Source organism: Muscardinus avellanarius (assembly GCF_963383645.1).
Source record: "Muscardinus avellanarius genome assembly, chromosome: 1".
Taxonomy (NCBI): domain Eukaryota; kingdom Metazoa; phylum Chordata; class Mammalia; order Rodentia; family Gliridae; genus Muscardinus; species Muscardinus avellanarius.
In genome coordinates, this window is record NC_137786.1 from 54,601,627 (window position 1) to 54,628,749 (window position 27,123).

The window sequence follows — 27,123 nt, forward strand, 5'->3', positions numbered from 1 at the left end:
CCTGCAAGCAGCCAGCCCGGGTCAGCGTCCACAGCCCCCGCGCCCCCGGCCCGGCACGTACCCGCAGTGAGGCTCCGACTCCAGGAGGTCGCCGCGCAGTTTACTCATCACAGCCGGCCAGGCTTGTTGCGCGCGCTGCTCTCTGATTGGCTCAGCTCCCACCCAGCCCACTCAGCCCAGCCAATCCGAATCCCGCTCGGACGCTGACTGTAAGGCTGCGCCGCGGCTCTGGAATTGGTAGCCGGATATTGTGTCGCGCCTTTTCTGACGACTCTGACAACATGGCGTCGGAAAGTAGTAGCGATTCGCAGCTGAGAAGAAGAAGGCGACGGGACCCAGAGGAACCAGAAAAAACGGAACTCAGCTCTAGAGAACCGGCAGTGGCTGTGCCAGCGGCCCAAGAAAACCATGAGGAGAGTGAAGAGCGCTGGGTTGGGCCTTTACCTGTGGAGGCGACACTGGCCAAAAAGAGGAAAGGTAGCTGCAGAGATAGAGCAAGGGCGAGTTGGAGTGCTGCGCCGGCTGAGCGGGAGGGCTGAGTTCCAGCAAGACCTGAATAGAGATGGTGTGTGTTTGTGGAGGGTTGTACCCTCAGATCAGATCATCGTCTCTGGCCACTTGGTACTTGGTACAGTAATTGGTACTCGGACGTACTCACAAAATACGATTTGGACTTAGTCCTCTCTTTTAGAGTATGTAACACTACTGATCACTGATCCGATGCTAATGCTAGCATTTGCATATACGAATTATGTGCTTAGAGCTTCTCAGTTTGGTTGATAAGAGAGCCTCACTACTTTCTGACGCTGTCCTCAAACCTGCAATCCTCTGTCTTAGCCTCCTAAATACTGGGATTATAGGCGTGTGCCATCACGCTGGGCCTGGAATGTCTAATTCCGATTTGTAAATGTGGGGAGCAGTACTGATCCTCTTTAAGATTTTAGTCCAGGGAGGTGTTAGTGTGTGACATGTCTGGAGGAAGGCGATGCCTAGTAAAATTTATTATACTAGTGAATTTTCAGACCTAGGGAAAGTTACTTAAGCTTCCGAGATCACAATTTTTTTCAACCCAAACGTGAGAGCTCTGATTTTTAAGCTATACTTTTGAGATAGCATGTGTGGAAGCATTTTGCCACTAATGTAGAATAATAACTTTCTGTCAAATAAAAAGGGCAGGAAAAAGGATAGATTAATTTTTTCCAAGTTTTCTTGTGAAATTTTTTCTTAAACATTTAAGACAATCAAAATGTGGTCTTTCTAAGCTTAAATCTTACTTTATTACTCTCCCCTACTTAAAACAATTCAGTGATTTTATTTTCAAAACAAAGCCCAAACTCCCTTACATGGCATATAAGATCATATGATATGATCTCTCTTTACCTCCCTGGTATATCTCCCATGACTTTCCTCTTTGTGTACCAGCCACACCAAACCACTTGAAAATGGGCCATGTAGCCTTTGTCCTCTGGATGCTGGCCTAGACACCATAGTGTCTTTACCTGGAATAAGTTTTTTTTAAGTACTGGGGATGTAATCCAGGGGCATTCTACCTCTGAGCTACACCCCCAGCGCTAATTTTTTATTATTATTATTCTTTATTTTGAAACAGTCTCACTGTTGCAGAGGGCTTCACTAAGTACCTGAGACTGTCCTCGAATCATGATCCTCCCTGTCTCAGCCTCCCAAATACTGGGATTAGGAGCATGTGCAACCACGCCCAATTTGGAATAATTTCTTTCACAGTGCAAAATTTGTAACCTTCAGTACTTAGCTGTCATTTCCTCTGGGAACTCTGTGACTTCTCCAGTCTTGACTGAGTTTCTAAAGTACCTATATAGTAACTAAGGTAATGTTTATCACACTGAGTTTACAGGTAACCTTCAAATTGTACATTTTCACATTTTGAAGAACTATTTCATTGTATACTGTATATTGACACCATTAAAAAAATTTTTTTTTTTTTTACTGCCAGGTCTTGTTAAATGTTTCAATAGCAATTTTTTTCTTCATTGCACTTACTAGTTTGTGACTGACTGTGTATTTATTCATGAGACTTTCTGAATAATGTTTCTCTCCACTGCTAAGATTTAGTATGTAAGAACAAGAATTATGCCTGCTTTGCTGCATTACTTGGTACAGTGTTTTGCATATAGCAGGTGTTCAGCTCATTCGTTTATTTATTTGGTAAAAATAAATTTAAATTTACTTCTCTTTCTTAGTTCTAGAGTTTGAAAGAGTCTATCTTGATAATCTTCCCAGTGCATCCATGTATGAGCGGAGTTACATGCATAGAGATGTTATCACCCATGTGGTGTGTACCAAGTAAGTCTGTCATGTCTTTTATCATTTTTTTCTCAAAACTTTAATTTTTTAAAATTTCAATATTAGCTGGGCATGGTGGCACATGCTTGTAATCCCCGTGCTTGGGAGGCAGAGACAGGAGGATCGCGCTGGTTCGAAGACAGCCTTGCTGGCTTAAAGAGACCCTGTTTCAAAAAAAAAAACCTTCAATTTTGAGGTAGATTTATAGAACTAATCATAGAGTTTTATACATTAACTCCATAAGCTGTACAGTGATTTAAATTAAATAAATGTCTATATATTCCCTATATTCTCATATAAGGAATACAGCTCTTAAGACAGAACCTCCTGGCATGTGTATATGTCTTTTTGGAGATAAATGTTGTGGGGCAGGGGGAGAGGATGAGCCCAGCAATGTCTGAGTTTTTTAGAGAAAAGTGTATATTTTTTAATATAGGAAAAATTGATAGCTGGTTTCTTGGGCACAAATAGTGAAAATGGTAGCAACTAAGACATCCTGGAACTATCAATAGACATTCAAAATAAATAAATGTGGGATTTAGAAAGATAATAATAGTAGTAATATTCTGTGTTTGTTGAACTCGTCACATATCCAGGTACTGTGCTAAGGCTCTCTCGTAATTTATCTTAAGAACAATCTTGTGAAGTAATATATAATCTTTATCTTATAGATAAGTAAAATTTCCTGATTTTCACAAAGTTAAATGTCAAAGTTAAAACATGAAAAATGTTTTCAGTGTTTCTTTCTTTTTTTTTTTTTCTTTCTTGTGATACTAGGGCTGGAACCCAGAGGTATTCTACCTCCAAGCTACATCCCCAGCCCTTATTTTTTATTCTTTATTTAGAAACAGGGTCTCACTGAGTTGCAAAGGGCCTCACTAAATAGCTGAGGCTGTCCATGAATCACGATCTTCTGTCTTAGCCTTCTGGGAGGCTAAATGCTGGGATTACAATTGTGTACCACCACATCCGGCTTCTTTCTTTCTTTTTCTTGATGCATTGAAGTTATACATCTTAATGGAGTACAAGATGGTACAGGCATACTTGCACATGTTACTCATTTAGCCCTTCCACATTTCCTACCTCATTCCCTCTCCCCTCCCTTCTTCTCATGTTCAGCTTAGAGACTGACTTTGATATGTTCTGAATGTATATCATTTACATTAGGGAATTTCCCTCTACCCCCTCCCATCTCCCTCAGTTAGGACGCCTTCTTTACTCATCTTAGGTTTCTCCTTTATCTAGAGTTCCTCCTAAGACCCATTTTCTCCCCTATCTTCCACATATTAGAGAGAACATCAGATTTTTTACTTTTTGTGACTGCAAATTAGTACAACCACTTTGAAAAACAGTATGGAGGATCTTCAGAAGAATGGGAATAAACCTACCATATGATCCAGCAATACCACTTCTTGTTATCTACACAAAAAAATGGAAACCAAACTACCAGACTAATGCATGTATCTATGTTTATAGCTGCACAATTCACCATTACCAAACTATGGAACCAGCTAAGATATCCATCAACAGATGATTGGATTACAAAACTATGAGATATGTACACAATGGAATTTTACTCAACCATAAAGAAGGAAAAAATTATGTCATTTGCAGGGAAATAGATGGGATTGGAGACATTATGCTAAGTGAGATTAGTCAGTCACAAACAGTAAAAATTTAACATTTTAAAACTTTCCTGTGGGCAGGAAGATCACAGGTTCAGGTATAGTCTCAGCAAATAGTGAGATTTTCATCAACCTAGTGAGACCCTGTGTCAAAATAAAAAAAATAATTAAAAAACCCCTGATATATAGGTTTTATTATACAATGGGTGTATAGATCAGAAATATAATGGGTGTATATAGGTTTTATTATACAATGGGTGTATAGATCAGAAATAGAATGGGTGTATAGGTCAGAGGTAGAATGTTCAATCCCCAGAACCAAATAAATAAATAAATCTATTTCCTGATTTGTCAAATAATGATAAAATATTCATCTAATAGAATTGCTATAAAGGAGCCAGGTGTGGTAGTGCACACTTGTAATACCATGGACAGTCTCAGCTATTTAGTGAGGTCCTTTGCAACTCAGTGAGACCCTATTTCAAAATAAAAAATCAAAAAGCATGGCTGAGGGTATAGCTCGGAGGTAGAAGCTGGGTTCCATCCCTAATACTGCACAAAAAAAAGAAAACATTGCTATACAGGTTAATTAAGGTTATTGTATAAATACAGTGATATAGTGGCTTCAATAAGTGGCCTCTATTTTTATATAAGTTACTGAAGAAACTATTCAGTTCAACATCTTTGTGATTCTTAAATAAACAAAATAACTTAGATAGGATATGAAGCAAATTCGTATTGAATTTTTCTGTATTTGAAAGTAGTTTATATATTTATCAATTTCTGAAAAATAATACATTTTCTTGTGAAAAACTAGTTGTAGAATAATTTTAGTAATAAATCCTAAAGTCTAGTGATTCCTAGAACAATTTCTTTTTTAAAATATGCTTTATTGAAGCGGACGTGGTGGCGCATGCTTGTAATCTCAGTGCTTAGGAGGCTGAGACAGGAGGCTCATACAGGTTGGAAGCCAGCCTCAGCTATTTAGTGAGACTGTTAGCAACTTAGTGAGACCCTGTTTCAAAAAAAAAAAAAAAAGTATAAAAATAGGTCTGGGAGTATATCCTGGAGGTAGAAAAGCCCCTGGGTTCTACCCAGCACCACACACACAAATACACACACACACACACACACACACACACACACACACACACACTCTTAATTGGCATATTGTAATCATACATCATATTGAGGTTCAATGTGATAGAAACATACATACATGCACTTCATACCCGTTGTGTTTTCCTCCTGCTCTCACTCCACTTCTTCCCTCTTCCCATTCATAATATTGAAATTGGTATTGATAACCTCACATAAGTACATAGGATTATTTGAACTGTTTCCTTCATGAAGTCTTCCTTTTCCCCTCCCCACTTTTCTTCTGAAATCCCCTCCCACTATTCTGGTGGTAACTCTTCTCATCTGTCTAAGTCCCTTTTGCTTCCCAGTTTCTCTCTAGTTTCCATGTACGAAAGAAAATATATGAGCCTTCACTTTCTGAGACTAATCTCACTTAGCATAATGTTCTCTTGTTCCATCCATTTTCCTGCAAATTTTATGATTTTGTTATTTATGGCTGAGTATAATTGCATTGTATATTAATACCACAGTGGGTTTTTGGCTTTTGGTTTTGTTTTTGATTTGCAGAACTTGGGATTGAACTCAGGGGCATTCAACCTCTGAGCTTTATTTTGAAACAGAGTCTCATTAAGTTGCAGAGGGCCTCACTAAGTACCTGAGGCTGGCCGTGAACATGCGATCCTCTTGTCTCAGCCTCCCAAGTACTAAGATTACAAGCCTGTACCACAACACCCAGCTAACACCAAAGTTTTGTAACCCATTCATCTGTTGACATAAATCTAGGCTGGTTTGTGTCTTTTTTCATTCTTTTTTTTTTCCTTCAAATCCTAGTTCAATTTTTATTCTAGCTTTTGATATTAAAATTAGTTCTCTATACTCCTGGTCTACATATAAGAAGATTAAAAAACAAGTATTACTGGAAAAGTCAATGTTTTTAGTGACTGAGTATACTGAGTGATTTGTAGATTTGTTTTAGAAATTAACTTGTAAAATTTTTATCTTTGCAGGACAGATTTTATTATTACTGCCAGTCATGATGGGCATGTTAAGTTCTGGAAAAAAATAGAAGAGGGCATTGAATTTGTTAAACATTTTCGTAGTCACCTGGGTAAGAATTTCACCTTTTTGTGTGTACCTCTCTTAAACTGTGTAAGTTTCTTTTAAAATATTTGTTTTTCTTTGAATCATGCACATTTATTACACTGGTATTTACTAGGATGTTTTGATATTTTTTACATAGGAGTTATTGAGAGTATTGCAGTTAGCTCTGAAGGAGCACTGTTCTGTTCTGTGGGTGATGATAAAGCAATGAAGGTGTTTGATGTAGTGAACTTTGACATGATCAATATGCTGAAGCTTGGGTGAGTCTTTCTTAAAGAACATATTTTTAACTTAGTGAAATAATCACCATTTCAAATGTTACTGCTATAAACAGAGTATATTATCACACCATTAAAAAAATGAGCATTGGGTTTTCTTGGGAAAATTAGGACAAATTTTTGTTATGTTATTGGGAGGCTTCTGCACTGGGTTTTTTGTTTGTTTGTTTGTTTGTTTGTTTTTTGTGGTGGCACTGGGGTTCTGGGAAGCCCTTCTACCTCCGGGCTACACTCCCAGACCTATTTTTACATTTTTTTTTATTTGGAAACAGGGTCTCCTAAGCCAGCATGCGCAGCTGGCTTCGAACCTGCGCGATCTTCCTGTCTCTGCCTCCCAAGTGCAGGGATTAAAAGTGTGCGCCACCACGCCCGGCCTCTGCACTGGTTTTAATCACTAATTGCAGGTATTTCCAAATAGCATCATAACATGGATTTATTATATTCAACTAATACTAAGTAAATTAATGAGGATCAAACATGTCTGATTATTGATACCTAGAATTAACTTCCTTGTTGTATTTATTTTAATAGTAACTGAATTTTGTTTTTATGAGAGTTAAGCATATTTTTTTGAAATTTGTTAGTGATTTTTAAGATTGGAGTATATTGATAACCCAAACTGTGTAGTTAGATAACACAGTAATAAGACTGGTATTTCAAGCCTGTCTTTTTAAAAGATATTCTTGCCAGGAGTGGTAGCATATGTTTGTAATCCCAGTACTTGGGAAGCGGAGACAGGAGGATCACAGGTTCAAGGCAAACATCAGCAACTTATGAGGCCCTCTGCAACTTAGTGAGACCCTGTTTCAATATAAAAAGAATAAAATGGGACTAAGGGTGCAGCTCAGAGGTAGAATACCCCTAGGATCCCCAGTACCACACACGCACTCACACACACACAAAGATATACTAAATTAATACATAGCAAAATGAATGTCAGCTTTAAAATCCTGTCATTGTCAGAAAGTTTTGGGAATTGCCTCAGTCTGCTTGAATAGCATAATAAAGGACTATAGACTAGGTAATTTAATAATAGAAATTTATTTTCTCATAGTTCTGGGAATAAGAAAATCCAAGATCTAGGTTCCAACTGAGTTTTTATCTCTAATGAGGGCCATCTTCCCGGCTTCTCATTATGTCCTCATATGGTTCACTGGGAGATAGAGATAAGGATATCTCTTTCTCTAAGGCCACAGGCTTGTAGGGTTCCATCCCTTTATTTAACCTTAATTATCTCCTAAACACTCTATCTCCAAAAAAACTTGAATGTGTACTGCATTATGTCCACAATTTAGTAATTCCAAATTTAGGAAATTCCTTTAAAATCATTTTTATGCTTTTTATGAGGCACTGAATGTAATCTGCCTCATTATTTATGGTTAGCATTTATGATTAGAATATATCTATTTATGGTTGTAAACACAGTTATTTAGCTTGATCATCAGAATAATCAAACATTCCGCTTCTTTCCTGATATTAGCTATTTTTAAAAATCAAATCCATTCACAAATGTTAAACATTAACCCTTTGAGGATACTCAGAAGAATATATTTGAAGCATTGAAAGAAAGTTTAAATGTAGAGTTTCAAAAGGGTTTTAAGTATCAGCACTAAGGTTGGTATAATAGTGTAACTTCTCAGAATGACTAATTTGCAGAGACAACCTTCATTTGAATATATAAGTTTGGTATATGTATTAAATCTGCCCCAGTTCTTTTTTAGAATCTGCCCCAGTTCTTTTGTTAGGTAGTATTTCCAAAACTTACAGTTTTAATAGATTAATAATAATGAGGGCATGCATAGGACAGTGTTTTTCATTTCTTTTTTCTTTTGAGGCAAGGCCTTATGTTGCCCGGGCTGGTCTAAACTCCTGGGCTCACGGGATCCTCCCATCTCAGCTTTCCAAGTAGCTGGGACTATCGGCACACACCACCTTACCTGTCCAGTTATTTTGATTATAAATGTTTCAAGAGTGGATTTATAATGTATAGTATTAAATGATAACCTATTTAAAAGCAAGTTATACATAGACTTTTACAGATACCCAAAAGTCAGTGTCCTAGAATATCTGACCGCTCAGGTCTGATTAAGTTTCCTTACCTACCCAAAAGACAGAAATGTGCTTCTCTATGCAATTCTCTTGTGGTTTCGTAGTTCCTCAGAAGTTGTAATTATATTGACACGGTTAGATATAGAAATTTAGTAACTATTCTTAGCTGTTCTACCCATTGTAAATTATTTTTGACCAAAGAAACCAAAACTATCTTTAGCCAGGGCACTTTTTAGTGATGGACTAGGGAAGGATGTCTACTTGTTGTATAGTTAATTCCCCATTCTTTCCTGTTTTAGCTATTTTCCTGGACAGTGTGAATGGATATATTGTCCTGGGGATGCCATATCTTCAGTTGCCGCTTCTGAGAAGAGTACAGGAAAAATTTTCATTTATGATGGTCGAGGTGATAACCAGCCACTTCATATTTTTGACAAACTCCATACATCACCTCTTACTCAGATACGGTTAAACCCAGTTTATAAAGCAGTGGTGTCTTCTGATAAATCTGGAATGATTGAGTACTGGACTGGACCTCCTCATGAATATAAATTCCCCAAAAATGTCAACTGGGAATATAAAACGGACACAGATTTGTATGAATTTGCCAAGTGTAAGGCTTATCCAACCAGCATGTGTTTTTCACCTGATGGGAAAAAAATAGCAACTATAGGTTCTGATAGAAAAGTTAGAATTTTCAGGTTTTTAACTGGAAAACTCATGAGAGTCTTTGATGAATCATTAAGTGTGAGTACAATTTAAATTTAATCAGATTCTACTTTTCTAAAAATGTCTTTGTTTTCTGCTATTTCTTAAAGTCTTTTTTTTCTGGGTATAGACATTTAGGTTGTTTATTTTCTATTAGCATGTTAAAAATACTGTTCACTTCTATCTTGCATTGATGTTCTCTAAAACTCTCTTCCCTAGATTTATTATGTGATATTTTCCAAGTCAGGTGACCTCCTATTTATGTGGTTAGGTTTTTTATTGTTTTTTTTCACCCCAGTTTTGTTTACAAGCTCATCCTACTTAAGATCCTCAAAAACTCACTGTAGGTCCCCTGCTCACTCTGGTTCACTCCTGTCTACATGACCCTTTTGTAGCTCCTCCAAGATTCCTCAAGAAAAGGAATATTCAGAATGCATTCCAAGGCCCTACATTTCTTAACATACATATTCAGAGCTTCACAATCCATTCTATTTCTTCTTTGTTGTCTTGAACATTTGTTGAAGAGACAGTACTGAAGTAAAAGAGATCAACAGTAAAGCTGTAACAGAAGAGATCCAGATGAGAGTTTGGCAAAAAAGCCAAATATCAGTTAAATTAGTTACTTAAAATGCTAGTGACAAGTAAGTGACAAGAATCTAACCAGTAATTAAGTATTGATTCAATAGAAAATTGAATAGGATGGTAGGAAGTTGTATCTTTAAAATTTATTAAATGAAATATACAAGGTCTCTTCATATGGTCATACAGTGTGTATCAGAGTCTCTGCTCTGTAACTGTTAAAATACTATAAAAAGATTCTGATTAGATGCTTATTATGTTGGATAAACATTTATAAAATACTTGTTTATGAACAAAAAGCTACCTATAGCTCTTATTTCTTAAAAATGTAGTCTTTTCTCCCACAGAAATGATCATGATTCCCTCATTACAAAAATGTAGTCCAGCATTCTAAGCTATTTCTGGCACACAAATAAGCAACATTATTTATTTATTTATTTATTTATTTATTTATTTGTTTATTTATTTATTTTTTGGTGGTACTGGGGTTCCCGGAAGCCCTTCTACCTCCGGGCTACACTCCCAGACCTATTTTTTAACTTTATGTGGAAACAGGGTCTCTTAAGCCAGCAAGGCTGGCTCCGAACCAGCGCGATCCTCCTGTCTCTGCCTCTCAGGTGCAGGGATTATAAGCGTGTGCCACCACGCCCGGCTGCAACATAATTTAATATATAGATTAATCAGGTTCTTTGTCTTTGAGACTAGAGACAAGAAAGCTTAATGAGGCATTTAAGGTCTTTCATAAGAGCATGAAATTATTCTTAGTACCCTAATATATATATATACCTTTTTCTCTTTTTTTGGGGGGGTGGTGGGTGTTGTTGTTGTGTATTTGGTACTGAGGATTGAACTCAGGGGCATTCTTCCTCCAAGCTATACCCCAAACCTTTTTATTTTTTGTTTTTGAAACAGGGTCTTGTGGGGTTAAGAGTCTAAGTTGCTAAAGTCTGGCGTGGTGGCGCACCCTTGTAATCTCAGTGCAGGGAGGGAGGATCTCACAGGTTTGAAGCCAGCCTCAGCTACTGAGTGAGGTTCTCAGCAACTTAGTGAGACTTTGTTTCCAAATAAAATATAAAATAGGTCTGGGAGTATAGCTCAGAGGTAGAATGCCCCTGGGTTCCATTTCCAGTACTGGAAAAAAAAAAAAAAGTCTAAGGTGCTGAGGCTAGCCCTGAACCTATGATCTTCATGTCTCAGCCTCTCAAGTACTAGGATTACTGGCCTGTGTCACCATGTCTGGCTCCTTTTGATTTTTGTATATAGTTCTTCCCATATATAGAAAAAACTGGATGAGACTTTCAGTTAATACGAACATGAAACAAAGACGGAAGTAGAGGGGATGTAAGCCTGACTTATTTTCATCTGCAATAGAGAAGTACTTTTGAATTTTGTTTGATGTTCTAAAGGTCTGAAAAACTGAATATAAAGATCGTATCTTGCCGGGCATGGTAGCGCACGCTTGTAATCCCGGTGCTTGGGAGGTGGAGACAGGAGGATCGCGCAGGTTCGAAGCCAGCCACGCTGGCGTAAGAGACCCTGTTTCAAAAATATAAAATAGGTCTTGGAGTGTAGCCCGGAGGTAGAAGGGTTTCCAGGAACCCCAGTACCACCAAAAAAAAAAAAAAAAAAAAAAAAAATATATATATATATATATATATATATATATATATATATATTAAAAAAACAAGATCGTATCTTTCAGAAAGCCTGTGCAGTACCAATCTCCAGTAATTGAGATGTAACCCATATGTTAAAATTGTGGATTCAATATCAAAAGAAAAGTAAGCCCAATTCTAAACTATACAGTTCTAAGAGTACTCATAAAAAGAATTCATTTTTCCTATAGAGCATTATGGCTCAGGCCTGTAGTCCCTTAGGAAACTGAGTCAGGAGGATTCTAAGTCTGAGGCCAGTCTGGGCAACTTAGCAAAACCATGTCTTAATATAAAAAAAAGGCTGGGGATGTAGCTCAATGGTAGAACCGTGGGTTTAATCCCCAGTAATGCAAAACAAAAAAATAAAAACTTTATTTTCCTAAGTTATATTTACTTAATAACAATCTAATATAACTGTCCATGTCAAAATAACTTGAGAACCAGTTGTGGTGGCCCATGCTTGTAATCCTAGCGCTTGGGAGGCTGGACAGAAGGATTACACAGGTTCGCAGCCAGCCTCAGCTACTTAGCGAGGCTCTCAGCAACTCAGTGAGACCCTGTTTCCAAATAAAGTATAAAATAGGTATGGGTGGATAGCCTGGAGGCAGAAAAGCCCCTGGGTCCATCCCCAGTACCACAAAAAATAAATAACTTGAAACATTTTCTGAAATATCATTTGTTATAAATTAATCAAATAAGAGTTCATTCATTGACCAATAAAGTGTTATATCAGACACTAGTTTAAGGATCTTATAGTATGTAGTTGTACTGTCCAATATAAGTGGATGTTGACTCTTTGATGTATCTAGATCAAATAGAGATGTGCTGAAAATAAGAAAACATCCAGGATTTCAAAGATAATATTTAAAATGAATGAACTTTGCCGAACGTGGTGGTGCACGCTTGTAATCCCCGCACTTGGGATTGTGCAGGTTCGAAACCAGCCTCAGCTACTTAGTGGGGTTCTCAGCAACTTAGTGAGACCCTGTTTCCAAATAAAAGATATAAATGGGTCTGGGAGTATAGCCCGGAAGTAAAAGCCTCTGGGTTCCACCCCCAGTACCACCAAAAAATAAATAAATAAATAAAATGAATGAACTTTTTTCTATTTTTTAAAACTGTTAATGTAGAATTTATAGTATTTTGGATATATTAGGTTTCATAAAACATTATAATGAATTTCACCTGTTTTTATTTTGTTTAATGTAGCTGCTAGAAATTTTTAAGTTACTTATATGGCATGTATTATATTTCATTGGAGAGTTTTAGTCTTAGGCTTTTAAAAGTTAGATGTATGATTCATCATTATTTCTATACAGAAAGTACTAGTTATTATTAACCAACTTTTTCTTAGTGAAAAAGCCAGTTACCATTTAGCGTAAAATACTCTGGGAGAGGTGAGTACTGGGGATAGAACCTAGGGCCTCACACATACTAAGTACTTGCTTCCACTGAGCTACACTCCCAGACATAAAATACTGTTTTTTATTATTGAGCTTACTACTGCCTTTTTATTTCCTGCTTAGAGTTTAGAATCTCTCTTAGGAAGCTATATAAGTACAAACGCCTATTGGCTCTAAATGTATATTCTGCTTCTGTTTATTACTGCCTTTATTAATATGTATATATATACACACAGCATTTTAAAAATATATTGTTATTTCCTAGATGTTTACTGAACTACAGCAGATGAGGCAACAGCTACCAGACATGGAATTTGGCCGACGAATGGCTGTAGAACGTGAATTGGAGAAGGTGGATGCTGTAAGATTAATTAACATAGTTTTTGATGAAACTGGACACTTCGTGCTATATGGAACAATGCTGGGCATTAAAGTTATAAATGTAGAGACAAACCGGTAAGGTTACTATATGTTTTTAAAAATGCATTTTTGGGGGCCATTTCTTCCATCAGGGAAACAATGAGAGTTTTGTTTGTTCCAAGACAAGTGGAATGGTCCCAAATGTCTAAACTTAACCAAATGTTTTGACTGGATTTTTCTGTGGTCTCTTGGTTGTTTATAATCTTATGTAAAAAGTTTCCACTCATGTTTGTAAAAGAAATGGAAAGAAGATATGCATAGTTTCAAGTTATTTTTTTCTTTCTAAACAAGTTTCAGTCTGTCTTGCTTATTGATTTAAATTAGTCTGGTTCATGTTAAATGTTGCCAAATATTTCAACCACAGAATTCAGCATTACATCCTGCTAGACATAAAATCAGAAGTTAAAACGTATGAAACCACAATAGGCCTTTTGTGCAAACAGTCCGCTTGGTCTTAGTACAAAATATCTACAATCAGATAACTGTCAAAGAATTTAAATGAAAAGAACTTAATATTTTAAGGAGAAAAATCTTGTGCTATACATTCTCATATATAAACATAGTTATAATTATAGTTTTTGTCAATATAACATCTTTGAAGACTTGCAAAAGCATTAAAATAATAGAAGTAAGTTAAAATTGTACAGTCATATCTTAAAGTCCACGGGAGATTAGTTTGGATTCCTTATGGATACCAAGTGCCTAAGGATGCACAAGTCTTACATAAAATGTTATAATATTTGCATATAACCTATTCCTATCTGCCAATATTCTTTAAATCATTTCAAGATTACTTGTAAAACCTAATAGATATAAATGCTATTTAAACAGTTATTATACTATATAATTTAGGGAATAATGACAAGTAAAAACAAAAACATAATTTTTCAGTATAAACACAGCTTTTTTTCCTCAAATATTTTTGGTCTAAAGTTGTTTCAATCCATGAACACAGAAATCACAGGTACAGAGGGTTGACTGTATAAATGAATGGTCAGTTTTGGCCTTTTTCAAAACATACTAAACTTTGTAGGATAGTTTTAGGTTCACAGCAAAATTGAAGGTACATATTTTCCCCTATACTCTCTGTGCCCACATATACATTTCCTCCCCAGTAGCATGTTCCACCAAAGTTACAAGTGATGAACCTCCATTGACACATCACTGTTACCCAGTGTCTGTACTTACATTAGGGTATACCCTTAGGTGTTATGCATTCTGTGGGTTTGAACCACAAGAGTATCAAACAGAATAATTTCACTGCCCTAAAAAACTCCTCTGCTTAAACTGTTCATCCCTTCATCGTCCCTGTAACACCTGGCAACCATTAACCATTTTATTCTTTCTATAGTTTTGCCTTTTCCAGAATGTCATATAGTAGAATTATATATTATGTAGCCTTTTCAGCTTGGCTTTTTGCAGTTAGCAATGTGCATTTAAAGTTCTTCCACATTTTTCTATACTTTGACAGTTCATTTCCTCTTAGCACTGAATAATATTCCATTGTCTTATATACCACAGTTAATTTATTCATTCATCTACTGAAGTATATCTTACCAAGTTTTGACATTTGTAAATAAGACTATTTTAAAATCATACATATACAGGTTTTTGTGTAGACAAACATTTTCAACTACTTTGGATAAATACCAAAAGGACTCAATTGCTGGATCATATGTTAATAGTATATTTAGTTTATAATAATTCACCAAACTTAGCCAGGCGTGGTGGTGAATGCCTTTAATCCAAGTACTTGGGAGGCTGAGACAGGAGGCTTGCAGGTCAAGGCCAGCCTCAGAAACTTAGTAATACCCAGTCCCAAAAAATAACTAAAAAGGACTGGGGATATAGCTCAGAGGTAGAATGCCCATGGGTTCAATCCCAAGTCTCAAAAAAAAAAAAAAAAAATTCACCAAACTTACAAAGAGATTGTACTCTCTTGCATTTCCTCTCAGCAGTTCCTGTTGTTTCACTTCCTCAACAGGGTTTAATATTGTTAGCGTTCTGGATTTGGGCCATTTTAATAAATGTGTTGTAGTGCCTTGTTTTAGTTTGTATTTCCCTGATAACATGATGTGGGACATCTTTTCATATACCTATTTCCTATCTGTATGTCTTTGGTAAGGTGTTTGTAAAGGTTTTTGCCCAGTTTTTCTTAAATAGTTATTTGCTTTTGGATATGGTGGTGCATGCCTGTAATCCCATTACTTGGGAGGCTGAAACAGGAGGATCACAGATTCAAGAAGAGCCTCAGCAATTTAGGGAGGCTGTCAGCAACTTAGCAAAACCTTGTTTCAAAATAAAATAGGGCTAGATATACAGCTCAGAAGTAGAATCCCCCAGGTTCAGTTCCCAGTAACTAACACACACACCCCATACACACACTTAAAATATCTTTTTTAGGGGATAGAGAAATACTTTTTTAAACCTTCAATTAATTATTTTATATATGATAATGAATAGTTGATTGCCAACTTGTATCTGTAAATGTCATGATTGGTATTCTGGTAATTTTAATGTACAAAACATTGTTATATTTTCTAGGTGTGTGCGGATCTTAGGCAAGCAAGAAAATATTAGAGTGATGCAATTGGCTTTGTTTCAGGGAATAGCCAAAAAGCATCGTGCTGCAACTACTATAGAGATGAAAGCTTCTGAAAACCCTGTTCTTCAGAATATTCAAGCGGACCCAACAATAGTCTGTACATCTTTCAAAAAGAATAGATTTTATATGGTATGTAGGAAATAGACTTTAATGATCCTTTCAGCTTGGTTGGGGGTTTTGTTCTGTTGGCTTGTGCTTTCAGCTCAAAAGAATGTTGGCAGTGACAGTAGACTTTCTAAACAACCAGAATACCATTTTACACTAATGTACTATTTTTCACTAAGAGTTGATTTTAAGTATTTCTGTACTATTTTCCATCACATTTTGAAAAATTTTCAACAACTACTTATGCTGTGACAATAGGAAGTTAGTGACTGCAGTCATATTTGCATCCAAAAAATAGTTTTTCAAAAACTCTGGGGTTTTAAACTGTTAGCATTTCTAAGGGGGGCATGGTGACACACACCTGTCATCCCAGTCCTTGGAAGGCTGAGACAGCAGGTTCATAGTTTCAAGGACAGCTTGCAGTAATTTAGCAATACCCTGTTTCAAAATAAAGAGGGCAGGGGGTATAGCTCAGAAGTAGAATGCCCCTGGGGCTAATCCCCAGTACCATTAAACAAAAGAATTCAGTGTTATTTTTCAGCGTTTACTCTTAAACATAAGTGATCTCACCCGAACTTCTAAATGCATTTCCTTTTTTATCTTTTGACTTCATTGTAATGTTGGTATCTAGTAATTATATATTCCTGAGGGACTTTCCCTCTGAAGAGCTGCAAGTACTAAGATTAGAGGACTGGGAGTGTAGCTCAGTGCTTGCAGAGCATGCTTAATACACTGGGTTCTGCCGGGAGTGATGGCGCATGCTTGTAATCCCACCATTCAGGAGGCTGAGACAGGAGGATTGCAATTCTCAGACAGCCTCAGCTACTTAGTGAGGCCTTTGCAACTCAGTGAGACCGTTTCAAAATAAAGAATAAAAAATAGAGCTTGGGGTATAGCTTGGAGGTAGAATGCCCCTGGGTTCCATCCCCAGTACCAAAATAGAGACCCTGGGTTCGAGTTCCAGCACTACAAAAATAAAATATACTAAGATTAGGCTAACAGTCGTATTATTAATTTACATAGGAGTAGCACTGTCTAATTATTAATCCAAGCAGAAAATGTATAGAGACCAAATTTGAATTATTTCTCTGCTTAAATCTTTACTGACTCCTCCCTAGTTATCTAGAATAGCTGGCTCTCATTTCTGTAGCTTTATCTTTCTTCACTTTTTGTTTATTTGTTACACTGACCAAGTCAAACTTAATCCATTCTCAACAGTGGAGTGTTCTTTTTTAACTCTGGGCCTCGGCACAGGCTATTCCTCTGCCAATCACATGCCTTGCCCCCATTGCTACTTATACTTCAGCTCTCAGCTTGGAAACCTTCTCCTAATACCAGGTGTGCGTTATGTGTTTCCAGTGTCCAGTGCTTCCTTGCTTTTTATGTAGCAATGAGTAGTTTCTTACTGTCTTCCAGATAGTTAAATCCAAAAATAGAGAGCACAGTGCTTGCTCCAATGCCAGATACACCTAATTTAGTAAAGTGGCCCATTATACACATTTGCTATTCTGATGAGTATACTCATTGTAAATAGCTGTGATATTGTTAAGGTTACTAACCTGCATTGGATAAACAACCAAACTTTTAGCCTAAAATTAGATAAATTCCTTAGGATGACAGTTTTGCTTGTAACTTCAATTTCACTGCTAAAAAATATTAGTTCATGTTAAATGAAAATAACTTGGTTTTACCTGTAATTTATCATGAAGCAAAAATTATCAAAGAGAATTTTGATGTACTCCCCAAAAATAGCAGTTTTCCATCTACTTTATTAAAAAACTTCAAGTAATAAGTTATATATATTTTTCCCCAGAGTTTACTTTAGTTGACTAAAGTATACATATTCATTTTAAGGCTTAAGGAAATAGAGAAGTAAATAATAAGTGCTTCACTGTCCACCTAACATTGTAATAAATTTTCAATCTTATTAGATGTATGTATCCTTAGGCAAAACCAAGATGATACACACACACACACACACACACACACACACACGCACACATATGTGTGTTAATGTTACATCTCTTGTTTTAAATCCAACGTCATGAAGTAAAAGAATTTTGTAATTCCATCAAGATAACTTTTTATGAATTTGTAAAAATATACAGTACAACAGATAAGTTATTCCTTTGAAAACCAGAGTAAAATGTTATTGACAATATCTTAGTTTTATTATTTCTTCCTTTGGAATCTATTCAAGTTAATCAAGGAATAGCATAGGCAAAAGAGGGCCTGATGAACTAGCTTTACCTTCCTACTTTGGCACCAGGTAGAGCTGGCTTAGGAGAAAGGATTTTTGCTTACTGAGAATGAAGTAAAAAGCAGCCTGGAGAAGTCCAGTGTTTTAACAACTGAAAGATTTGTGGGGTCCTGAGATTTCTACAACTTCACTTAAAATGTGATTTTTCTCCCAAGCTTCAAGGTTTTATCAGGTAGAACTCTTGGGAGGAAAAAAAAGCCAAGATTTATTACTGATCCATCTTTGTGAATCCATCCTACATAGCACTGGGTTCTCCTCACAGCAGTAGTACAAAATGGTTTATATAATACCCTCTTAGAGTTAGGCATTTTAGACGCACTCATGTGATAGTCACATGTACCTTCAATGAGTGGTAGGTACCATTATCTTCGTTTATGAATGATGAAATGGAAAAATTCAGTTCCCCCAAGTCACATAATTAGTAAATGCAGAAATGGACTTCAAACCCAGGCAGATCTAATAGTGAAAAGTAAGAAATAGGTGTCAGGCTAGGACATACAAGGCTACCACAAATAAGAAAATTTCTACCAAAGGAAGTTAAATCCTATTTGAAATGATACATCCTTATTACAGAGATTATTTTCATACCAAACAAAATATGAATAATTTAATCATCTTACATGTTTTATGATGGAAAAGTGATTCATGAAGTAAGGATTCATTCTGACTTGAATTCTTATTTTTCTCATATACTTAATTAGAAATGATATTTACTTGTTTATAAATTCATACCAGATGGAAACTTAAATTCATTTACTCACATTTTAATTTCCTTCTGGAGTTTACCAAACGAGAACCAGAAGATACAAAAAGTGCGGATTCTGACCGGGATGTTTTTAATGAGAAGCCTTCTAAAGAAGAAGTCATGGCAGCTACTCAAGCTGAAGGACCTAAACGAGTTTCAGACAGTGCCATTATCCACACAAGCATGGGAGACATTCATATCAAACTTTTTCCTGTTGAGTATGTATTATTTTTGTCTTACATAATGCCAATATAAATGTGTATATTTGAAACTGTGCAACTTAAAATTGTTAGTTTAAGCAATTCTGAAGAATTTAGATGTTTGTTAGAGTATTTATTCCTGGACTTTCTGATAATTATGTTCCACTAGACAAGGGAAAAAATTTTTATATATGTATTCACAAATAGTGCACAATGTGGGGCTGGGGTTGTAGTTCAGTGGTTAAATATTTGCCTAGCTTGCATGAGGTTCTGGGTTTGATCTTCAGCACCACAAAACAGGAAAAAAAATGCTGAATATAAATGATAAAGGTATAAAAATACATATAATTGTTATAATTAATTACTTATCCTCTCATGATTTTTGGCTTGTTTGTTCCTGTCAAAACAGATACTCAAGAAAAGGATAATTATTTTTCCTTCCTGACATTTATTAGACACCTATGTACAACATGTTTAGTCCCAGGAGGGTTTTTTTTAATTCATTTACAAATGAAGGAGAAAAATCAGGAGTAAACTTCAATTTTTAAAAAAATTGAGAAGCATTCTGGACAGTTTTTAAAGTTTATAAAATGAGTCGGGCATGGCGTTGCATAGTTGTTATTCCAGAAATTGAGAGGCTGAGACAGGAGGATTGCAGGTTCAGGCCAGCCTCAGCAATTTAGTGAGGCCCTCTGAAACTTAGTGAGACTCTATTTCAAAAAAAAACATTAAGAATAAAAATAGGGCTGGGGGTGTGACTCAGAAGTAGAAAGCCCATGGGTTCCACTCCTGATACCACCAAAAAGTATTTAAACTGAACATATAATACCAAATATATATAGATAGATGTATCTTAAGTTGCTCTGGTTTTCTTTAGCTGTAAATGACCTTGAAATATAAATGTCATGCATTAATAAGCATGTGATCTAAAGATATACTAAATGAGAATATAATACTACTTACATATTCTGATTCTTGTCTGTCCTGAGGTTAGAAGAGGTTATTAAATTCTGAACCACTCAGAAGACATTGAGAGCACCATTAGGAAGTAGAACTGCAAAGAAAATTGTCTTAAGATGTTCTCATTAGGTTTCATATTTTTATATGTCTTATTAGGTGCCCTAAGACAGTGGAAAACTTCTGTGTTCATAGCAGAAATGGTTATTATAACGGGCATACATTTCACCGAATAATTAAGGTAAGTTATGCAAATTTATGTGATTTGAGTAATAGCATATTATTACATAACAAGACATTTAAGTCTAGGGAATCCTCTCCCATTTATCAATCGAAGTGGACTATAAAACTATAAAAAGAATGAGTAGACATGAACATGTAAACTCAGGGGCAATAATAATGACATGATTACCTTTTTAGAAACACTGTGGCAGTATTTGATCAGCATCTAAAGAGGAGTAAGATGACCAAAGGGTCATGCTGAGATAAAAACAATAATCAAGGCAGCCTATCTCTAGAGATATAGACTTAAAGGACATGATTTTCTTTTTGAGGGGATGGTACTAGGGATTGAACCGAGGGGCATTCTATCCCTGAGCTACACACCCAGCCCTGTTTTATTTTGAAACAGGGTTTTGATAAGTTGCTGGCAGCCTCCCTAAATTGCTGAGACTGTCATGGAACTCAAAATCCTCCTGTCCGCAGCCTCCCAAGTACTGGCATTACAGGCATGCACCACCAAGCCTGACTGAGAGGAGAAGATTTTAAGGCATAGAAGAGCCACCATGCCATCTGATCTGTAAGAACCACTGTTATACTTGAGGAGCAGAAAGAGCTCAGCTCCAGAATTTTAAACAACCTTTCATAGAGTGATAGGGCAGTAGTAGTTTTTGCTAGTTCGCAGGTCAGAAATGGAAGGATTCTTTTCTTTTTTGGAGGTTAAGTTCTTTGTATATTCTATATATTAGTCCTCTGTCAGAGGAGTAGGTAGCAAAGATCTTCTGTTCTCTAGGCTTTCTCTTAGACTCTTGATGCTTTCCTTTGAAAAGAAACTAGTTTAATGCCATTTATTCATTAGTTCTTGTTTTAACTTCTTAAACCTTGGGGTCTTACTGAGGAAGTTTCTACCTGTGCCCTCATCTAGTAATTTCAAAGTCTCTGGACTAATTTTCAGGTCTTTGATCCATCTTGAGTTGACTTTTTTTTTTTACTACTGGGGGTAGAACCCAGGGATATCTACCTCTGAGCTATACTCCCAGCCCTATTTTTTAGTCTTTTTGAAACAAAGTCTCACTGATTTGTGAATGGCCTAAGTAGCTGAGGCTGTCCGTGAACCACGATCCTCTGGTCTCAGCTTCCCAAATGCTGTGATTACAAGCGTGTACCACCACGCCCAGCTCGAGACTTTTGTACAAGGTGAGAGGTTGGGTTTTTAATTCACGTTTCTACAAATGGATAACCAATTTTCTCAACATTATTTTTTGAAAGGGCAGTCTTTTCTCCAATGTATGTATTTGGCACCTTTATTGAAAATCAGTTGGCTATATGTGGATTTGTTCCTGTATCTTCTCTTCTTTTCAACTGGTCTGTATATCTTTTGTACCAATACCATTATTGTTGATACAAATAACCCAATCAAGAGATAGCCAATTGAACTAAATAGACCCTTCACAAAAGAAGAAATACAAATACCTAATAAATATATGAAAAATGTTCAGTGCCATCAGCAAACAAAGAGATGAATATCAGAGCTACACTGAGATTCTATCTAACCCAAATTAGAATGACAGTCATCACAAAGTCCAACAATAATAAGTACTGGTGAGGATGTGGAAAGTTAGGAACTCATACACTGTTGGTGGGAATGCAAATCAGTGGTCTCTACGGAGATCAGTGTGGAGATTTCTCAAAAAACTAGGGATGGGTTCACTGTATGATGCAGCCATACCACTCCTAGGTATCTTTTAAGGGGATTGAAATCAGAATAGTATAGTAATACATACATATCCATGTTTATAGCAGCACAATTCACAACAGCCAAATTATGGAACCAACTCAGGTGTCCATCATCAAATAATTGGATTATGAAATCATGGAATATAGACACAATGAAATTCTACTCTACAATAAAGAACAAAATTATGTCATTTTCAGGAAAATGAAAGGACCTGGAAAATATTATGTTGTAAGATTAGCCAGTCACAGAAAATGAAGGGTCATAGTTTTCTTTCATGTGGAAGCTAGAGAGTAATCAAGAAACAAGGACTTTAGATAATGGAAGAGAAACCCAGTAGAGTGAAGGAGTTTGTCTAGGGAAGGTGAATCAGTAAATGAAACACTTCCACTGACATTAAATACATATGTGAGAACACCAGTGCCAATCTCAATATCATAAATAGCGAAAGGGGAGGGAGCCTTGAAGAAGCTCACCAACTGCTGTGTGCATGTATGTCGCTATCACTTTGAACTACATTATGATGTGAGACTACAGTGTACCAATAAAATATAAACAAAGAAATGGCAAGAGGAAAAATCATGTCAGCATTGTGAAGGAATTACTGAAATGGCCCTTCAAGAAGTCCCCAGAGTATTTGAGGAAAGGGAAGGGAAGATGAGAGCAATTATAAAAGATTTCAAGTACTATACTGATCCTAACACTGTCAACTGGTTTCTTCAGATTATTAGAAAAGATAGCACTTGTCTATAAATGAAAAATGGTTATATTTTTGTTCTAATCATTAAATATAAGGTGGTTCCGCAACAGAAATACATCATCCAACTTTTCATTTGTACTAGAGATTAAACTCAGGGTCTGGCATATACTTAAGACAAACCCTCTCCCTTGAAGCTACATTCTCAGCACAAAATTGTCCAAATTTATATATAACTTGCTATGGGTTTTAATTAATCATGTGGTAGAATCTCCCTGTGTGTGTGTGTGTGTGTTACTGGGGATGAAACCCAGGGGCATTCTACCTCTAAGTTACACCCCAGCCCTATTTTATTTAATTTTGAAACAGTGTCTTACTGGGTTGCTGAAGGTGTCATTAAGTAGCTGAGGCTGAAGCAGTCCTCAAACCACGATCCTCCTGTTTCAGCCTCCCAAGTACAGTGATTACAAGCGTGCACCACCACACCTGGCAGTAGTCTCATAAAGAACATAAAAGATTTCATTGACTACAAAGTCCTTTTGGCAGAAATACATAAAACTAGCCAGACATGGTGGCTCACGCTTGTAATCCCAGCATTAGGGAGGCTGAGACCAGAGGATCGCGGGTCATGGACAGCCTCAGCTACTTAGGCCCTGTTTCAAAATAAAGAAAAAAAAATAGGGCAGGGGGTGTAGCTCTGAGATCAAATGCCCCTGGGTTTCATCCCTAGACCCACACACAAAAAAAACATAAAACTAAAAAGCATGTGTATATATTCATACACACAAACACACACATATATATATGTAATGTTTATGTACATATATTTATGTGACATTTATATGTACATATATTTACACAATATATTTATATATATATATCTTTATGTGTATATATGTAAAAACAGATTTTAATATGTTTTTGTATACTTTGTGTTAAGGGCTTCATGATCCAGACAGGAGATCCAACAGGTACTGGTATGGGAGGAGAAAGCATATGGGGAGGAGAATTTGAAGATGAGTTTCATTCAACATTACGACATGACAGACCATACACACTCAGTATGGCTAATGCTGGATCAAATACTAATGGATCCCAATTTTTTATAACAGTAGTACCAACGGTGAGTATAGCATCATTTTCTATAAATCATAGAGTCATAGGTTATGATCTAAGTAAATTCAGTGAGAGCCGATGAGTTTTGACCTGGTAAGACAGTACTTTCAACATAGTAGGAAGTGCAATGGTTGTACTTCCATTATAATGACACCCCAACTCAAGATAACTAAGTTTCAGGTGTCAACTCTGCCACTTCTAATTGTCCAGCTTAAAAGAAATTATTTTACTTTTTTTATCTCTAAAATACAGGAACTAAAGTAAATGAATTAGCTATTCTAAAACTAAAATTTTTCCTAATTTTTCATCTCTGATATCAGAATATAACTCAATCAATGGTATTTTAGATTTGATTAGATACAATGTAAGTTCATCTAGTTTTATTGCTGTGTAATTCTACAAAATTATAAAAAATATTATTTAAAAAATTAAGCACCATCAGCCGGGTATAGTGGCGCACGCTTGTAATCCCCGCGCTTGGGAGTCTGAGACAGGAGGATCGCACAGGTTTGAAGCCAGCCTCAGCTACTTAGTGAGGCTCTCAGCTACTTAGTGAGGCTCTCAGCAACTTAGTGAAACCCTGTTTCCAAAATAATATATAAATGGGTCTGGGAGTATAGCCTGGAGGTAGAAAGCCTCTGGGTTCCACCCCCAGTACCACCAAAAAAAAAAAAAAGCACCAAACAATGAAGAAAGAAAAAATATTTATAACTTATCTGCTGGGTATACAGTTATGTAATAGTCATAATACTTTATAGTTACACTATCTTGTTTTCAGTAAAAGATGAGCAGACAAATGGTGAGGCTTGATTTACTTGGAAAGGTTTAAGTAGCAGAGTTGCCATTTGAACTCTTGTCTAATACTAAAGTGTATCCTGTTTAAATTATCCCAAACTGCCTCTTAATTGTTCTGGTAAGAGTCCTGCACAGAACTTGTAAAGCCTTGCTGGTCATTTTTTTAATCCATGCAAAGTAACTTGCGTTTAACTCCCTTCAGTATGAATGATGTAAATATTTAATTAATCTTTACAAAGTTGGCTCTTTGTATCCATGGGTTCCTCATCCTGCAGTTTGACCAACTATAGATTGGAAATAATCAGAAAGAAATATTGCATGTACTCTTTTTGCTATTAATGCCTAATCAATAGTTTAACAAATATTTACATTGCAGTATGCATAATAAGTAATATAGAGATGATTTAGATTATATAAGAGGATGTGCAAAGACTATAAATACTTATACCATTTAAGTAATAAGGGACTTGAACATCTGCAGATATAGTATCTGGGGATGGCAGGGGAGAATCTCCCATGAACACTGAAGGATAACCTGAGCTTTTTTTCCTGAAATGGGAGATTGAATTTAGAGGCATTCTACCTCAGAGCTAGACCTCCAGGCCTTTTTACTTATTTTGAACAAAGTCAGCCGGGCGTGGTGGCGCATGCTTGTAATCCCCACGCTTGGGAGGCAGAGACAGAAGGATCACGCAGGTTCGAAGCCAGCCACGCTGGCTTAAGAGACCCTGTTTCCAAATAAAAAGTATAAAAATAGGTCTGGGAGTGTAACCCGGAGGTAGACAGGCTTCCAGGAAGCCCAGTACCACCAAAAAAAAAATGGTATTGAACAGAGTCTAAGTTGCTAAGGCTGGCCTTGAACCTGCAATCCTCCTGTCTCAGCTTCTCAAGTACTGAGATTACAGACTTAGACCACCATATTTGGTACTAACTTGAGCTTTAATTATTTTTTCATATTATCTTAGAGTAACTTTTTAAAGTCACTAAGTTTTTATTATTAAGAAATTATTTGTAAATGTGTAATAAAATGAAACAAATTTAAATTCTCTTTAATTTGCTCACCCAGGGGTTCTGGTTTAAGAAATCCATGTTTAACAAGATTTCTCATTTGTCCTCCAACACAGCCTTGGCTTGATAATAAGCACACAGTATTTGGACGAGTAACTAAAGGAATGGAAGTTGTGCAGAGGATCTCCAATGTCAAAGTAAATCCCAAAACAGATAAACCTTATGAGGATGTCAGTATCATCAATATCACTGTCAAGTAAAATAAGATGTTTGACTGTATTTGCAAAAAAAAAGTACATATATTAGACATAAATGTATATATATACATTAGGAAACTTAACTTTCTAAATATATAAATCATGTTTTAAAAGATAATACTATATTTTTATATTTCTCATTAAAGGCCACTTTTTAAAAACTACCTTAAATTTTTCTTGCAGCATTTCTAATCCTAAAATCTGATACGTTGAAACACTGAACTCAGGAAATAGCATTCCTTAAAGGTAATTTTTCTCATGAGACTTAGATAATGAGAGTGTTAAATATTTGTTCCTTTGCAAAAATATGACAGATAGTTTGCAAGTGTAGAGGACAAAGCCCTCTAAGAAAAAAATACCATGATTTGACTGATACACACATTTAATTCTTTTATAGGGTCATTGGTCCATGCCAAATATTGTCTTTTGATTGTTGTTTAGAAAGTAGTAGTAAACAAAACTTTAGTAAGAAAGCCCTTTGGTCAAAAATAATATATTCCTTAATAATATGAAATATCTTTTCAAATGTAAGAATCAGAATAAAGGATTACTTGAATGTTGGTTTTTTTTAAAATAAATGTGGGTATATTTACTATTTTCTAATTTTTCTAATGCAGCTAAATATTTTTTCTCCCTTAAGCTATAATATACTTTACTATAATATACTTTACTTCAATAAATACATCATTAAACGCCAGGCGTGGTGGCACATGCTTATAATCCCCGCGCTTGGGAGGTGGAGACAGGAGGATGGCACAGGTTGGAAGCCAGCTGTGCTGGCTTAAGAGACCCTGTTTCCAAATTTAAAAAGTATAAAAATAGGTCTGGGAGCGTAGCCCAGAGGTAGAAGGGTTTCCAGGAACCCCAGTACCACCAAAAAAATAAAAATATACATAGAGCGAGGCTTGGTGGTACACACTTGTAATCTCAGTTTTTGGGAGGCTAAGACAAGAGAATTGTGGGTTTGTAGACAGCCTCAGCTACTTAGGGAGGCCCTGTTTCAAAATAAAGGAAAAAAAAAAAATCGGGCTAGGCATGTAGCTCAGAGGTAGAATGCCCCTGAGCTCAATTCCTAGTAGCACAGACACAAAATATATATACATATATATACATAGACATATATAAAAGTAAAAATGTTGGTATCTAGCCGGGCGTGGTGGCGCACGCTTGTAATCCCCGCGCTTGGGAGGCGGAGACAGGAGGA

General features: G+C 36.2%; 1 protein-coding gene across 2 annotated transcripts; it reads left to right on the forward strand.

Annotated features, from left to right (window-relative positions):
• Window positions 1-221: 221 nt before the first annotated feature.
• On the forward strand, window positions 222-25,922 carry PPWD1 (peptidylprolyl isomerase domain and WD repeat containing 1; the record flags this gene model as incomplete). Of its 2 annotated transcripts, XM_080692948.1 has the most annotated exons (11): window positions 222-477; window positions 2,220-2,322; window positions 6,035-6,135; window positions 6,268-6,388; window positions 8,755-9,202; window positions 13,066-13,256; window positions 15,765-15,954; window positions 18,972-19,153; window positions 20,252-20,333; window positions 23,684-23,866; window positions 25,779-25,922. In XM_080692948.1, 11 exons carry the CDS (start codon window positions 282-284, stop codon window positions 25,920-25,922), a joined length of 1,941 nt encoding a protein of 646 aa, XP_080549074.1. The 2 variants fall into 2 exon arrangements, with proteins under 2 accessions (XP_080549074.1, XP_080549073.1); XM_080692947.1 differs by lacking the exons at window positions 222-477; window positions 6,268-6,388 and having other exon boundaries at window positions 2,271-2,322; window positions 6,035-6,083.
• Window positions 25,923-27,123: the final 1,201 nt, after the last annotated feature.